The sequence below is a fragment of the Chrysemys picta genome, chromosome 4, assembly GCF_011386835.1.
Source record: "Chrysemys picta bellii isolate R12L10 chromosome 4, ASM1138683v2, whole genome shotgun sequence".
Taxonomy (NCBI): domain Eukaryota; kingdom Metazoa; phylum Chordata; order Testudines; family Emydidae; genus Chrysemys; species Chrysemys picta.
Genome location: NC_088794.1, coordinates 91,740,630 through 91,756,136, shown reverse-complemented (window position 1 = coordinate 91,756,136; position 15,507 = coordinate 91,740,630). Strand labels below are relative to the sequence as shown.

The 15,507-nt window shown below is 40.6% G+C and overlaps 1 protein-coding gene across 10 annotated transcripts in view; it reads left to right on the top strand.

Moving 5' to 3' along the window:
• TMEM62 (transmembrane protein 62) overlaps positions 1 to 12,408 on the top strand; it is a 46,858-nt gene extending 34,450 nt beyond the window's left edge. For all 10 annotated transcript variants that reach the window (XM_065593033.1, XM_042849440.2, XM_065593032.1 and 7 more), the window contains 5 exons: positions 2,257 to 2,370; positions 3,581 to 3,665; positions 6,921 to 7,025; positions 7,884 to 8,002; positions 10,125 to 12,408. In XM_065593033.1, the coding sequence (XP_065449105.1) occupies positions 2,257 to 2,370; positions 3,581 to 3,665; positions 6,921 to 7,025; positions 7,884 to 8,002; positions 10,125 to 10,451 (750 nt within the window). In that variant the 3' untranslated portion in view covers positions 10,452 to 12,408. The remainder of the gene's footprint in view (positions 1 to 2,256; positions 2,371 to 3,580; positions 3,666 to 6,920; positions 7,026 to 7,883; positions 8,003 to 10,124) is intronic.
• The last annotated feature ends 3,099 nt before the right edge of the window (positions 12,409 to 15,507 follow it).

The following is a 15,507-nucleotide window of genomic DNA, read 5'->3' as shown; positions in this document are numbered from 1 at the left end:
TAACATGGTCAGATTTTTTGGCTCCCGAGTTCAGCGTTATATCGAGGTAGAGGTGTATGGTAATGTGATGTTTCTTCAAGCAAATTTTTAGACAGTTAAGAAAGAGGCAGTTCCTTGCCTACTAAGGGCAAGGATCCAAATCTGGAGGGCCTTGGAGATGAAGTTGTAGTAAATTGTTTGTTTGTTTGGAATTGATCTAAAAATTTGTCAAAGGCTAACACCTAACATGTTTTTTATATCACAGAACACCAAATCGTTATTGACATTATGTTGTTTGTATATAACATTGTGAGGAACAGTTCTCCTTTTGGCAGCTGTAGTTTAGTACTGTGCCTTTAAGAAGCTCTAATAGAAACTGAGCAAACTCTTCCATCTTTGTATACGTTTATGCATAGAAATCAATAGTATTGAGAGAGTCAATTTCTGTCTCACCATGACCATGCATAGCCTAGCCAGACAGCATTTCTGTAGGGCAAAAAACTCTCTTCTTTAAGGGAGTCATACTTCAGATTCTGAAATTTTAATGGGTTTGGATAAGTGTACTCATCTATATATGTAACTTTCTCTCTTTGTAACACAGCAAGATAAGGACAGTAAGGATTTTCTGTAGTCAACTTGCTGTACTGTTAATGTTGGGCATCCTAGCTTGTTCTTAACCTTTTATTTTTTCTTCCTAAAGAAAGCATTAACATTTCAGAACTGATTCTTCTCAAATGAAGTGGGAAAACCACCATTGTTACAGGGGTCATTTCCACTGTACCCCCTTGTGGTTCTATAGAGCACTACTCTGTCACAGGACCTCCAACAGTTGGTTGCCATCTCTCATGAAGTCCACTGCAATGGTGCTTTAGCCCTTCAACTAAGACAAACACACTTGAGCCTCACCCTTTCCACAATACTTGCATCCAAAAATAAAGAAATGCTACAAACTCAAAACCACCTGATGAGTCATCAGCAGGACCTCACCCTTCTACGCAGGACTTGTCTTCATGCACTCTGTCCTTTTGGTCAGTATCCTTGGGCCTTGTTGTCTCATCAACCAGGAGATTCGCCCAGGCAGCAAGCTGCCTTGGACTCTTGGCTGAAACCAAGCTTCCCTCAGCATGGGACAAGCCAAACTCTATTCTTCCTGGCCAGTTGTGAACTGAGCTGGGCCTTCTCCTTTTAACTCCCAACTCCACAGGTGATATCTGCTGCAAGTGTAGTTGTGTGGGGCCAAGTGGGTCAACAAGCCTTCATTTACCCTCCTCCTTGCCAGTGTGGGACCTGTGTGCCCCATCACACACATGCAGCAGCACAAAAACGAGATAACATGTAAGTAGGGTTGAGTGGGACTGGCTATCTACCAGTAGTACAGTGTGCGAATATATGCATTTACCACCATTTTAATAGGATGGGGCTGAATAAAAATGAACTTCCAGTCCTCTCCAGTCATACATCACTAACACATCCACTAACTGAATACTCTGAAAAGCTAATATCCCAGTGGAGGAGCAGAGGGGTCAGGTTTTAACTCTGATTATTTAGCTGGAGAAAATGTGAATACTCATTCATTTTTTCTAATTTGTCTAATATTTAATATTCACAAGTTTATGGGACTGTTCAAAGTTTAAATCCTTGTGATCACACTTGTATTATAAAACATATTACATACTCCTGACAATTTGATAAATATCCTATTTATTATGTCCTAGGAGACAGGTTCTCAGTGCTACAAATGTACAAACAAAACTCATGGAATTACGTTGAATAAATATACTAGCAGTACTGGGAAGAAAATGCATTACCATACTCTGGTTTATAGTTGAGAGTGCAGCAATTACAGTTTAGTTAAAGAAAATATCAAAAATGGAACACAGCATGGCTCCCAGACTTGTTTCAGAGGTGAGGGTCTTCAGGGTTGAGTGTGCAAAAAAAACACAACTGATGGCTGAAGGTAGCCCCCTTCCACAAGTTGCTGAGTCTCTAAAGGGTCCCTTTCCAATGCAACAGTTCCTGATTATAAACTCATGGCCAAACATTTACTTGCAACGTAAAACTACATTGTCATAATTCACCTAAAAAGAATATACCTGTGCAATAATATGTATTTAGTACAGCAATCTGCGTGCATACTAATCAGATCTTTCCAAAGAAGTTAGCAATCCTAGCCAGGAGCCTTAACCTGAAATTTTGAATTATTCTGGAAAGTGGTTTGAAAGACACTTGTTTGGCACAATTTACATCTGATTACTTCTCTGTTTTATTCCCAACCAGGATGCCATTGGGAAGAGCAGCACTCAAGGTCATACATTTGCTGTGAATGAAAACCTCTCTCTTAGATTTGGCTTCTTGTCATCTCTCATTCTCCTTACAGACCACTACATCCTGGTGGGTGCTTTCAGCCAAAATAGCTGTCATACGTGCTTTCTTTCTCTAGAGACTTTCGGAGACATTTTTCTACCTCACGTTGAGAATAAATTATTTAATGTTTGAGTTGGTCAGATATTACAGTGATGGGGCCATATAAGAACCTTCACAGAGCTTTTCAGACTTCAGTTCCCACGTTGCACCAATCAGAGACGAACATGCACTGCTTAGACATGCAAAAAACCCTCACATTTGCATCCACAGCTGTCCATTTTGCACACATGCATGTTTTGTGCATGAATTAGGTATGTATTTTGTACGAGCGGTTATACAAAAATGAAGCCACCAAGTGCATAAAAGTGAAGGCCAAACTAAATTTAAAGAAGAGTAGTGAAAATAGATTACTACGGAGGTGCACTAACAGGATTATAGGAAGAACTTGTACATCATCTGCTCATGTTGTGCTTGGTTTTAGCAAAGCTAAAGACCAAACATGAAATCCTGGGCCCATTAAAGTGGAAAATCCCATTGATTTCAACAGGTACAGGATTTCACCCTTACAAAGGACCAGAACTGGAATAAACAGGAGGATGGAATCTTATAATTAATGTGTATTAATAGAATTGTATGAAGGAAGCTTTATGTTGCACCTGTGACTTTCTCAAAACTCTGATATTAGTTCTCTAAATTTGTAACTCTGATGTTCACCATAGTCACTTAAAAGAAAACTGTAGTTTTAATCAGCACAGCAATCTGAAAATGTATATGGTGATAAGTGTCTTCCTATGTGAAGTATATTTTAATTTAATTTTGATTTTTGTGTTTATTGATGAAAGCAAGGCATGTGTGTGATACCAATAGCTTGGAAACCCAATGAAACTGACTGCAAAATTCCTCTTCCATTTTGCTTTGATACGGAAACTTAATTACTGGTAGTTCTTACAACTGCTGTACTAATTTGCAAATTATTATAAATGTATTACCACAGTCAGTGTTGTTTCACTATGAAAGTATTTCTGATAGAAACCAGAACTAACCTGAATTTACTGACTTTTCTCAAGTTCCCCTGTTTCTGAAGTCTCATTGTTACTTTTAAATGTGATGGCACCAGGAATCTCAAAATACCTGTTTTAATTAAACCATTTATTTTTCTCACTTTCACACAGCTGTACTAAGAAGATAGCTACCATTTAAAGTTTTGATTTATTGGAATAATTGTGCTTGTTTTCAGGCTCAAGTACTGTTTGGGCTGACTGTTCTTGCTCAGATCACCTTGCTTCTTATTTTCAGGTACCTTAGAAAGCCAACACTCAAAGGTAAGAGCCAGTGTTTTGTCTGTATTTTTTAAGAGGATTTTGATTTTTTTCCCACCCTCTATTCACTATTTTATCCTGTGCCATCAAGACAGCAAAAAAAAAAAACCCTAATAATAATTATACTACTGTTCACTGTGCAAGCTTTGCATGTAGCGCCTCTCAGCTTGATTCAGTCCCTTGAAGTTGCCATTTTGTTTCCAAGAGGGCTCGGAGAACCTCTGATATGTCAAATAAAATATGGTCTAGTCAAGGGATTCTCAAACTTCATTGCACCACGACCCCCTTCTGACAATAAAAATTACTACAGGACCGCAGGAGAGGGGACCGAAGCCTGAACCCACTCAAGCCCAAACACCCTTGGGGTGGGAGGAGGAGGAGGAGCAAAGCTGAAGCCAAAAGGCTGCAGCCCCAGGCCGACGGCCTTTAACTTAAGCCCCACCGCCCAGGGCTTGGGCTTCGGTCCCAGGCAGTGGGTCTCAGGCTTTGGCTTTAGCACCGGACCCCAGCAAGTTCAGCCCTGGCGACCCCATTAGGTGACAAATCTGAGGAACTCTCCCAGATTGGGGTATCAATAGAGGAGGTTTTAAAACAGGGGTGGGCAAACTTTTTGGCCCAAGGGCCACATCTGGCTATAGAAATTGTATGGCAGGCCATGAATGCTCACAAAATTGGGGTTGGGGTTTGGGAGGGGGTGAGGGCTCTGGCTGGGGGTGGGGGGCTCTGGGGTGGGGCCAGAAACGAGGAGTTCAGGGTGCAGGAGGGGGCTCCGGGCTAGGGCAGGGCAGGTAAGGTGTGTGTGTGGGGGGGGAGGGCTCCGGCTGGAGGTGCAGGCTCTGGGGTGGGGCTGGGGGATTTGGGGTGTAGGAGGGGGCTCCAGGCTGGGACCGAGGGCATCAGAGGGCAGGAGGGGGATGAGGGTTGGGACAAGGGGTTGGGGCTGGGGGGGGAGTGGCTCAGGGGTGCAGGCTCTGGGCGGCACTTACCTCAAGCGGCTCCTGGAAGCAGCAGCATGTCCCCCCTCTAGCTCCTACGCGGAGGCGCGGCCAGGGGGCTTTGCGTGCTGCCCCGTCCGCAGGTGCCACCCCCACAGCTCCCATTGGCTGCGGTTCCCGGCCAATGGGAGCTGCAGGGACGGCAATTGGGATGGGGGCAGCGTGCAGAGCAGAGCCAGCCGACTGCCCCTACGCATAGGAGCTGGAGGGGGGACATGCTGCTGCTTCTGGGAGCCGTGTGGTGCCGCCCCCGACCCTGCTGTCTGGCTGGCATATCAGAGTGGGGCAAGCCCCAGATCCACTCCCCAGCGGGAGCTCAAGGGTGGGATTAAAATGTCTGGCAGGCTGGATCCAGCCCGCGGACTGTAGTTTGCCCACCCGTTTTAGAACAAAGTGATAAACTAACAGTAATAAGTCCAGGACCAAATGGTATTCACCCAAGAGTTCTGAAGGAACTCGTATGTGAAATTGCGGAACTATTACCTGGTATGTAATCTGTCACTTAAATCAGCCTCTGCACAGATGACTGGAGGATAGCTAATGTAATGCCGATTTTTTTTAAATAGGCTTTAGAGGCAATTCTGGCAATTACAGGCCAGTGAACCTAACTTCAGGACCAGGCAAATTGGTTGAAACTACAGAAAGAACAGAATTATCAGACACACAGATAAACACAATACATTGGGGGAAGAGTCAATATGGCTTTTATAAAGGGAAATCATGCCTCACCAATCTATTAGAATTCTTTGAGGGGGTCAACAAACATATGAACAAAGGTGATCCAATTGATATAACGTTCTTGGACTTTCAGAAAGCCTTTGACAAGGTCCCTCATCACAGGCTCCTAAGCAAACTAAGCAGTAATGGGATGAGGGAAAGTCCTCTCATGGATCAGTAACTGGTTAAAAGATAGGAAACAAAGGGTACAAATAAATGGTCCATTTTCATAGTGGAGAGTGGTAAATAGCAGGGTCCTGCAAGGATCTGTACTGGGGCATGTGCTGTTCAACATATTCATAAATGACCTGGAAAAGTGTGTTAACAGAGAGATGGCAAAATTTGCAGATGATACAAAATTACTCAAGATAGTTAAGTCCAAAGCAGACTGTGAAAAGTTACAAAGGGATTTCAGAAGATCGGGTGACTACGTAATAAAATGGCAGATGAAATTCAGTGTTGATATGTGAAAAGTAATGCACATTAGAAAAAATAATCCCAACTATACATATAAAATGATGGGATCTAAATTAGCTGTTATCACTCAAGAAAGAGATCTTGGAGTCATCATGGATAGTTCTCTGAAAATACCTGCTTAATGTGCAGGGGCAGTCAAAAAAGCTAACAATGTTAGGAATCTTTAGGAAAAGGATAGATAATAGAACAGAAAATATCATAATGCCACTATATAAATCCATGGTATGCCCACACTTTGGATACTACATGCAGTTTGCATTGCCCCATCTAAAAAAAAAAAAAAATACTGGAATTGGAAAAGGTACAGAAAAGGGAAACAAAAATGATTTGGGGTATGTAACAGCTTCCATACAAGGAGATTTAAAAGGGTGGGACTGTTCAGCTTGGAAAAGAGGTGACTGAAGGGGGGGATATGATAGAGGTCTGTAAAATCATGGATTGTATGGAGAAAGTGATTAGGGAAGTGTTATTTACACCTTCACATAACACAAAAACTAGGGGTTACCTGTTGATATTAATAGGCGGCAGGTTTAAAACGAAGAAAAAGAAGTATTTCTTCACACAATGTATAGTTAACCTGTGGAGCTAATTGCCAGGGTATATTGTGAAGGCCAAAAATATAACTGGATTCAAAAAAGAATTAGATAAATTAATGAAGAATAGGTCCACCAATTAGCCAGGATGGGGACAACAGCCACGTGCTCTTGGTGTCGCTACACCTCCAACTGCCAGAAGCTGAGACTGGATGACAAGAGATGGATCACTCATAATTGCCTGTTCTGTTCATTCCATCTGAAGCATCTGGCACTGACCACTGTCAGAAGACAGGATACTGGGCTAGCTGGACCATTGGTCCAACCCACTATGATCATTCTTATGTTCTTAGAGAATCTGCCTGTTTATTCTCTTGTGTTGGTGCTCAAAACTTACTCAATATTCTGTTAATTTATTTTTCTTATTTTATATATTCTGTTTAAACAATGTGTAGATTTGTTTTAAGCAGACACTTTTTATATGTATCCTTTATGCTCTGAATTAATAATTTTTCTCAACTGCTTCCTTCATTCAGGACCCCCAGGATTAGTAATGCTGACCTCCTTTTCACTTCACGTCTTGAGCAAAACAAACACCTTCTATTACTCTGTTCTGATACTGAGTTTGTATACAGTTCTGGGTATGTAGCTTAGAATACTAGAGGATGTAAATTGTAATTTTTAAAATGTGCAGAGGTGTTCAGAGGTTTCTCAATAAAAATTTTAGATTATATATAAAATAAAAAAGTTAGGTGGGTTACAAAGTTGTGTTGTGACTTTAAAAATTCTTGTACAATATATTCCAAACTTAGAATGTCATGACTTTGCAGTCTAAAATTATTCTGTGAACATTTAAAACAAATTCACTTTGTTTAACTCAGGGCTCACTTATTCTTTTAAATAATAAATGGCTTGGCAAAGTGTGAGCATATGGCATATCTATTTCACAGTATAGCTTACAAAGGCACCTCAGCTTTGACCTTGAAACACCCTGCTTACTTAGTCTGGTCTTTCCCTAAGAACATGGTACCTAATTATATGGTGACTTTTGTAACACAGATAAATATCCACTAAAACTGAGTGTGCCAAGCTCACTTTCATTTGTAACCCAAGCCAGATTTAAATCAAGATGTGAAAGACTAGTGCATAAACACACTGTAACCCTGGTGAAAGATCTGTGTTTCAGAAGGATAGTTTCTATGGACATACCATTTCTACCTGCAGCAAAATGTTCTCTGTGGTATCAGAATTGTTAGAGATTCGTTTTATATAAACATATTTTCATTGCAGGGTGTCAGGTGGCATCAGTTGATGATGCACTATGCTTTGTTAGTTTCACCCAGGAATGTTTATCAGGCTCAATACATGGTGTTTATTCTAAAGTGATTCACTAGACAAACAAGTAGTTTTCCTAATACTAGCTTATGCTTTGGGCTGGTGGAGTAAGTCATCTCTTATTGTATTTACTATTGCTATTGAATTTATTTCCTCCCCTACAGGACCTTGGTTTATTGGCGAGGTGATAGATGGCCAGATGGGCATCTGTTTTTCCTTTGGGGTAATTGTTGGTGGACATTTCCTGCAAGGCAGCTTGACATTCGTGGTTGGAATTTTACAGGTGAGAATTTAGATATGAACATTGGCAAGCTGCTTTAGACTGTGAGATTTGTTCAAGATCTTTGAATTTTAGAAATAGTGGAGGAGGAGGGTTGTGGCAAATGGGAGAAGTGACGTTATGGTGGTCAAGACTCTGATCTTTCAAACTGAGACCATAGTTTAAGTGGAATTTGGTAGGTTAAATGGAGCACATTTAGTAGTTTCTGTTCTTTGTCTGTATAGCCAATTCAACATAGGTGTTTTATAGGGCATATCTTTATTGACAGTGTGATATCTGTCAGGAAATCTGTTGTCCTGGAGTCAAAGAGTTAAAAATGTGAGCTAACCCTGGAGCTTTCTGCCTGACAAATATGGAGGCCATTTGAGATACTGCAGGAGAGGTGGCATTATAACCTGGATGTCAGATTAAGGATAGATAGAAGGCTTTTTAACACAGGCCATAGAACTTCCCCAAAATAATTCCTAGAGCATATCTTTTAGGAAAACATCCTTAATGTGTTGGTGCTGTTATTTCCTCTATTTTGCCAACAAGGTTCATTGTTTCCTAGTTGGTTTGTTTAGCTAATTATATCAGTGCTGCTCCTCCTTTCCTGATTATTAGAAAAAAAAATTCTATGCTTCAGGTGTGAGGTAGGATTTCTTTCATTAGAGTTAAGTATTTTCCTTCCTCCCTTCCCCTTTACAGTATCAGAGTCCTAGAAATTGTCACACCAGATCCCCAATTTTGCCCACCTGCCCTTGCCCTCAAGTATTTGCCGAAGGGGGACTCTTAAAACTCCAGCATCTCTTTTTCAATGTGTGTCAGTGCTGAAACTCCTGCATGACACAGAATACAGCTAGCCATTAGAATTTCTAGAAGGGCATTTGAAAGCTCACCTTTCCCTCCTCTGACAACATAACTTCTTAGGGACTAAAAACACTATAGAAAAGATCTGCTTGGCAGCATAGTATGCAAATGAATGGGTTTCCCTCTACAAAACTCAACAGAACATCTACCCAAGTGTTTTTCCAGAAACTCAACTTTATTTGCTTTCTTTTTAATTTTTAAATTCTATTTTTTTTCAGTCTTTGGCCATTGGTTAATTTACAATCCTTTTTTCTTCGCTTCAGCTTCCTCTTCCTTGCCCTCTTTCATCCACAGAAGAAAAAAGAATCCTTCAACAGGCTTCTGGTTCCATTTGGAAGACCAGTGGACCTGTTGCTCTGTTTCAAAGTGTAGTTGGACAACAGGAATCATAGACAACAGATTAAAATTTTCAGATGAAATGTGCATGGGGGTATGCACACTTCTGGGTTCTAGGGAGAGTGGATGTGACGCAGAATGCAGTTTTAACTGGTATCTAGTAGAGTAGCTGCCTCTGCCTTAGTGTTAGTTAGCTGTATTATAGAGGTGATATTTCAACACACGTAACACATCCAAATAATTCATGCCAGATAAAGTGGAGGAAGGAACAAGGTTTAGAACTGGCAAGAAAAAACTCCAAATGTTAAAAGGGGGGAACATTCATTGAGGAGTTCTATCAATTTTTGCCCACTCCCTTGTGAAGTTTTGACTTATTGATGCTCCTTTGTTTTCCTTCTTAAATATCATCAGTAAATCTTGGCTTCCTGTTAGCAATCATTAATTCACGCTACCTCTTCTCTGCCTTAGGGAGGGAGCAGAAAGGAAAAGCAATGCTGCATCTCTCTCTCAACCTTTTCTTTCTTTTCCTTCCCTCTGTTTAATTTTCCTTTGACTCTTCTGTACACCAGTTGGAAGCAAAGGATTTTCCACTTCCTCTTGCTGCAATGCATCACCCGAGCCATACTCCAGCCAAGGAGGACTGAGTGGTTAAGATTTTTTTGCAAACCCTTCAAATTGGTCAGTAGGTTTCACTGTTAAATAGAGAAACTCATACTTTCACCAGTCTGAGTTTAATGCCTTCCCAATATTCCCTGTCACGAACAGTCTCTCTGGAAGAATCTAACTCCAGGAATTATACCCTCTGGAACGCTATTGCTGGCTACTAGACCAGTCCATGGGATAGTTATTGTGCCCTCCTGTATCTTCCCACGGTCTGACTTGCTCAGTATAACATTCCTGACACATTTAAATTCTCATTTCTCTCTGCTTGTCTTTCCAGGTGATATTTTTTAACTTGCCTTTGATGGCTTACCTGTGCTGGTGCCTGTTGCTACGATGCCAGGGGCATAGCTTCTGCTCTCATGTCCGTCATGTCAGGCACTTCCTGGCTGTGACAATCCACCTAACCATGCTGCTCCTGCTGGCCTGGCAAATCTATTCCTGTTACTTCCTGCAACGGACCTATGGAACTCTGGCTTTCTTCCTCTCCCCAATGAAGACCTGGTTGGTGGTGCTGACTCTAGTTCTGATCCATAAATCCTGGACACTGAGCTCTTCTGAGCTGAGAACTTACATAGTGGAAATGAAAAACTGTCAGAGCTCTTGATGCCTGATGAAGGTATTCAAAGTTCTTTTGAGTGAAGCTGTGAACTGCAGGTTTGTATGGCGGCATTTCAGTATAGCCCAAGCAATTAAATGGTAAAATCTGAAGCTGTCCCTGAATTGCTTCAGAACTTTGTGGTAATGGGGTTTTCTGTGGTACAGAATGGACCTGTGTGTTTGACAGATGGAATTATTTCCTGATTACTGAATGAAAAAAATGTTTTAATTGATTAAATTCCTAATTTTATAACATTGGGAAAAAATTCAGGAGTGGATCTTTATAATGTGTTATTGGAACTGTGCTGCTATTTATTTATTTCAGTGTTTACACATGGGCCTACAAAACCACTCAGTGTGATTGGATGTCATTAAAGACAGTACTGACCATAACAAAGGTCTGCAATCGTGGCCTTCACACTAGGTGTCACTGTGGTTTGTGCTAAAAACACTTATTGATGTATATAATGCTGTAATGTATATCAGCAACTCAAAATCTAATTGTAATGTGTGTGTCTAAGTCCTGCTCTATTCTTCTTCAGACAGTGCTAAAGAGAGGCAGTGTGCTCTGTCTTTGCCTTTTCTCTCCCAACAGTGACCCACACCTGCCTAATGAAAGAGCAGTGTTGATTGGTGTTAAAGGTAGGCTCTGTGATGGTCAGAGTGGGGAATCACAGCAGAGAACAACGGAGGTAGGATTCTTCAGGGATGAAAGATCTAAGTGGAGCAGTGTGGGTCAATGACTAGGCACAGGAGTGTGAGTCAGGAAACTGGTTATGTGACTTGCTGTGTGATCCAGGGTAAGTCGTTGAACTTTACTGTTCAGTTTCTCCAGCTGGTGGATATAATACACTTTGAGATTTATGGATAAAAACCATGAAGTGTTTCATATTTATAGACTATCCCTTCCTTCCTCCATCCCTCCCAGAATCAGAAAGAGGAATAGTGTAGGTACAGGATTAGAATTGGGAAGTCCCTAATGCTAATCTCAGCTCTGACTCTTTGGATATGTGTCTACACTTCCACCTGGAGATGTCATTCCCAGCTCAAGGAGCCATTCTAGTGCTCTCTCTTATTGAGCTAGCGCACTTAAAAATAGAACGTAGCTGCAGTGGTGTGAGCAGTGGCTGGGGCTACCCTCTCTGGCTTTAAGCATGCAAACTCTCATTGAGCTAGCACGGTGTGTCTCCACAAGCTTAGAATTATATCCCCAGCTCGAAGTGTAGACAGACCATTTGTTTATGTCTTTGGACAGCCACTGTGCTTCTTCATGTCACTTTTCCCTATCTTTAAAGTAGAGAGAATACTTACATGGGGCTGTTGTGAGATGCAAAATTTAAGTAACTTGAACATGCTAACTAGTAAGAGCACAGATCTCATCTACACAGGTGTTGTGAGGTTTTTTGCTTGTGTTCACTAAAGAATCTCCTAATTCAAACCAAAAAAAAGGAGTAAATAAAGTAGAATGTATAGAAAAATAATTAATAGAATTTGGGGGAAAACACTTTTTTAAAAAACATGGAATGGTTATTTCTAAAACTTGACACTTTTCTGTCTTTTAATGTTTTTCTCAATGATTGGCACTACCGAGGGGAGGGAGAAGGTAATATAAAGAAATCTGAGGAATCAGTTGTACATGTGGAACGTGGTGTTTTGCACACAGTTTACAGCATACTTTCCACAGCTTACCACAGCTCACCAGTGCTGCTATGTAAATCAGCCACCAAAATTAAGAAAGTTTACAGGTCCAGAAACAAAACCTACCTACCATGAGGAATAATGAAAATCTAATGATCTTTTTACTCATTGTGCAAAGCCGCACAACTAATACTTTTATTATCAGATTAGGGAGAACAGGAAGTGGTGGTATGACATTTCTGCTCTATATCCTGTGGCAAGACCCTGCTCTGAGTTGACCTTGCTTTTATTTTCATTACAACTCAATAAAACCTTTATGGATTCAATATTCCAGTGTCTGGTTCACTTTTCAGCTCCTGAGGGTTGGTTGGTTGGAAGTGCCACTCCAGCGGGGGTGCTGCTGAGTGATAAAGAATTATTACTCCGAGGTGAATTCCATAGCTCTGATATCCCAAGTTCAAGACACCCAGATAAGAATCAGATGCTGAGAAAAGCAGCTGACAGGGTGAATTAAATACCTACATGAGTAGCGATATAAGGAATTTTGAGGGAAAGTGGCATGAGCTCTACTGGGTCCACCACTATCCTGATACCATAGTGATGAGCACATTCTAAAAACCTGAACCATGACTCAGAATAGGAAACACCTCTGGCACCTGTCCCTGTATAGATATGATGTGGGTCTTTTTTTTTTTTTTTTAATTGCCTGACCGAAAAAGTAAAACTTGATACTGTCAGGAAATCTGGATTATGGCTATTCTTCTACCCCCGCCACCTTGTCCATTGCTATCTTACTAGAAATGTATTTACTCCCCTTGCAAGAGTTCATACAGTGGTTCAATTTAAAATGCTCAGTTTGAAAAAAAGTTCCTTAAAAGTCCATTTTTTTGAGGCTGAAAGTTCTTGGAAGCGTTGACTGAATATGAGTTAGCTGTAAGAAAGTTGACAACTAAATTAGAAGCCAACTGGAAGTACAAATTAAGGAGAATGTAACTGATAGTTTACTGAATCTTAAAGATGCAAAATATGCCTGAGGATATAAAAATCAGAATACAATGAATTTTGCCTTAAATCAAAAGCTGGAGAATTGGTTTACTAAAGCAAAATCACAATAATTTACCATGGAGACTGAAGAGTATCACATACTGCACTGAACTTATTGGCCTATCAGCTATTTGAGGCAGGGACCATATTTTTCTGATGTGTTTATACAGTACCTAGCTGTGATCCATGGCCAGGATCCATGACTGGAGCCCCCTCTGTGCCACAACAATACAAATAATAAGAAATGTGATATTCCATAGCAAAACAATAAATGATGTGCATATTAATGTTAATGAAATTCCTCTGTCAGAGAACATCACCAACTCCGTAGGTGGACCTGTGCCCACTGGCATCCATACAAAGGCTACTGTGTGTTATACAAGTCAGCCAGCCTACAAAGAAGAGCATCTTAGCTAGAAAAAGGAGCAAATCAACCACAGTGGACTGTAGTGAGATGTCCCAATGTTAACAGGCCCCTCCTCCTCCCAAGTTGCCCATGCGAATTTGTTCATTTCAGAGTTAAGCTCTTTTGATCATTGTTACAAGCCTACATTTCTCTTGAGTGGAGGACCTGGCATTTTGCTGTAAGACATTTGATCATTCTTCAGGCTCAATATAAGATCACACAGTCCTCATTGCATATGATACAGATTTTTCTTCAGTTCATGAATTACACGGGGTTTGTTTTTTTCTTGCGCAAAAGAAATTTTTTCTGGCATTCATTATTGGTAAAACAGTTCTTTTTTCCTTCAACATAATATTGTTTGGCTGTTTTGGGGCAGGCATGAGAATACAACAGTCTTTTGAAATCAAGAACATCCTTACCAAGCTGTTCATTAGGAGGGGACAGAAGTACTGGAAGAGAGCAAAGCAAAAAACAGACCATGGAAACATGCTGTTAAGTCTTAACACATTGCCAGCAGGCATCAATACCATGCTGTGACAAACTCATTTTTCCCTGTGAATGTTTCAATTGCAGTATTCTATGATTTTTAAAAAATAACTGTGGAGGAGGGAGGAATGGCGGTAGCCTGGCCCTTTGTAATCACTAACTTGCATTTGGATCTGTGGATTAAAATGTTAATTCAAAGTGACTGATCTTTTAAAAAAAATCCTTTTTATGAGAGCACCTTTTAAATAGTATTGTCTGAAATTTTTTTTTTAAAGGGCTTTTTAAAAAGTGTGTATAGTGGTTTTTCTGCTCCCATTTGTTTATGAAGGGGCTTTTCTGTTAGTCAGTGGACTATAGATTCCATCAAATGCACAAAAACTCTGAATGGAGAATTTTCCTCCTCACTAAGTAGCCTCCGTAATCTTAGGTGATGCAACGTTTTCAGATGTTAGTGTCTTTCCAGTTGACTCTGTATCTTTTAATATAATATAAACGCCCCTTCATAAGAATAAGGGTTGGTCTATGCATATTTTCTATGCATGTTTAACTATTTTGGCTGTGGGGGGTATGTGCTTTTTTGCACTCTAATAGTTAAATGGGTACAACCCCTACTGTAGGCTCATTTTATCCATAGAAAAGTGCTTTCTACTAGCATAACTTATTCCGCTTCCTGTATAGGAATATCTGAACAGGGCGTCTTTATATTGATATAATTGCATCCACACTATGGCTTGTACAGCTTGAACTGTACTGGTGTAGTTCAGGTGGTACAACCTTAGTGTGTAGAAAAGGCCTAACTGCCAAATGCAGGGCAGAATTTTCTTGAATTTTCACCAGTTGTCATCTGTATTGTCCATTCTCTTCAGTGAACAAACCTTTACATAAAAGTAGCAGATCAGATGGCACAACGTACAGTAGAACCTCAGAGTTACGAACACCTCGGGAATGGAGATTGTTTGTAACTCTGAAATGTTCATAACTCTGAACAAAATGTTATGGTTGTTCTTTCAAAAGTTTACAACTGAACATTGATTTAATACTGCTTTGAAACTTCACTGTATTTGCTTTTGGGGGAGGGGGAGGAGGGGGTGTCTCTGCTACTGCCTGATTGTGTACTTTCAGTTCCAAATGAGGTGTGTGATCGACCGGTCAGTTCATAACTCTGGTGTTCTCCTAGGAGGGAAAGGCCCTTTCTGGGTACTCTTTGCATGGCACACTTTCACAAAACAACTGGTGCCTGCTTAAGTTAATGGGAGTTTTGTCATTGATTTCAGAGGGGTCATGATTTCACCACTAATGTGAAAAGGCCCTATTTAGCCTCCATGAAATGTAAATGATTCCTATTAACTTCAGGAGGAATTCCATTTTGCCTTAATGGAGCAGAGTCCTTTCCTGCTTTGCAACATATTGCTGAGTTGTTTCATTATTTCTTTTCTTGGAGAGTAGTAAAGGCTGGTCCTATCATAGTGTGAACTATCCTATCTTAGAC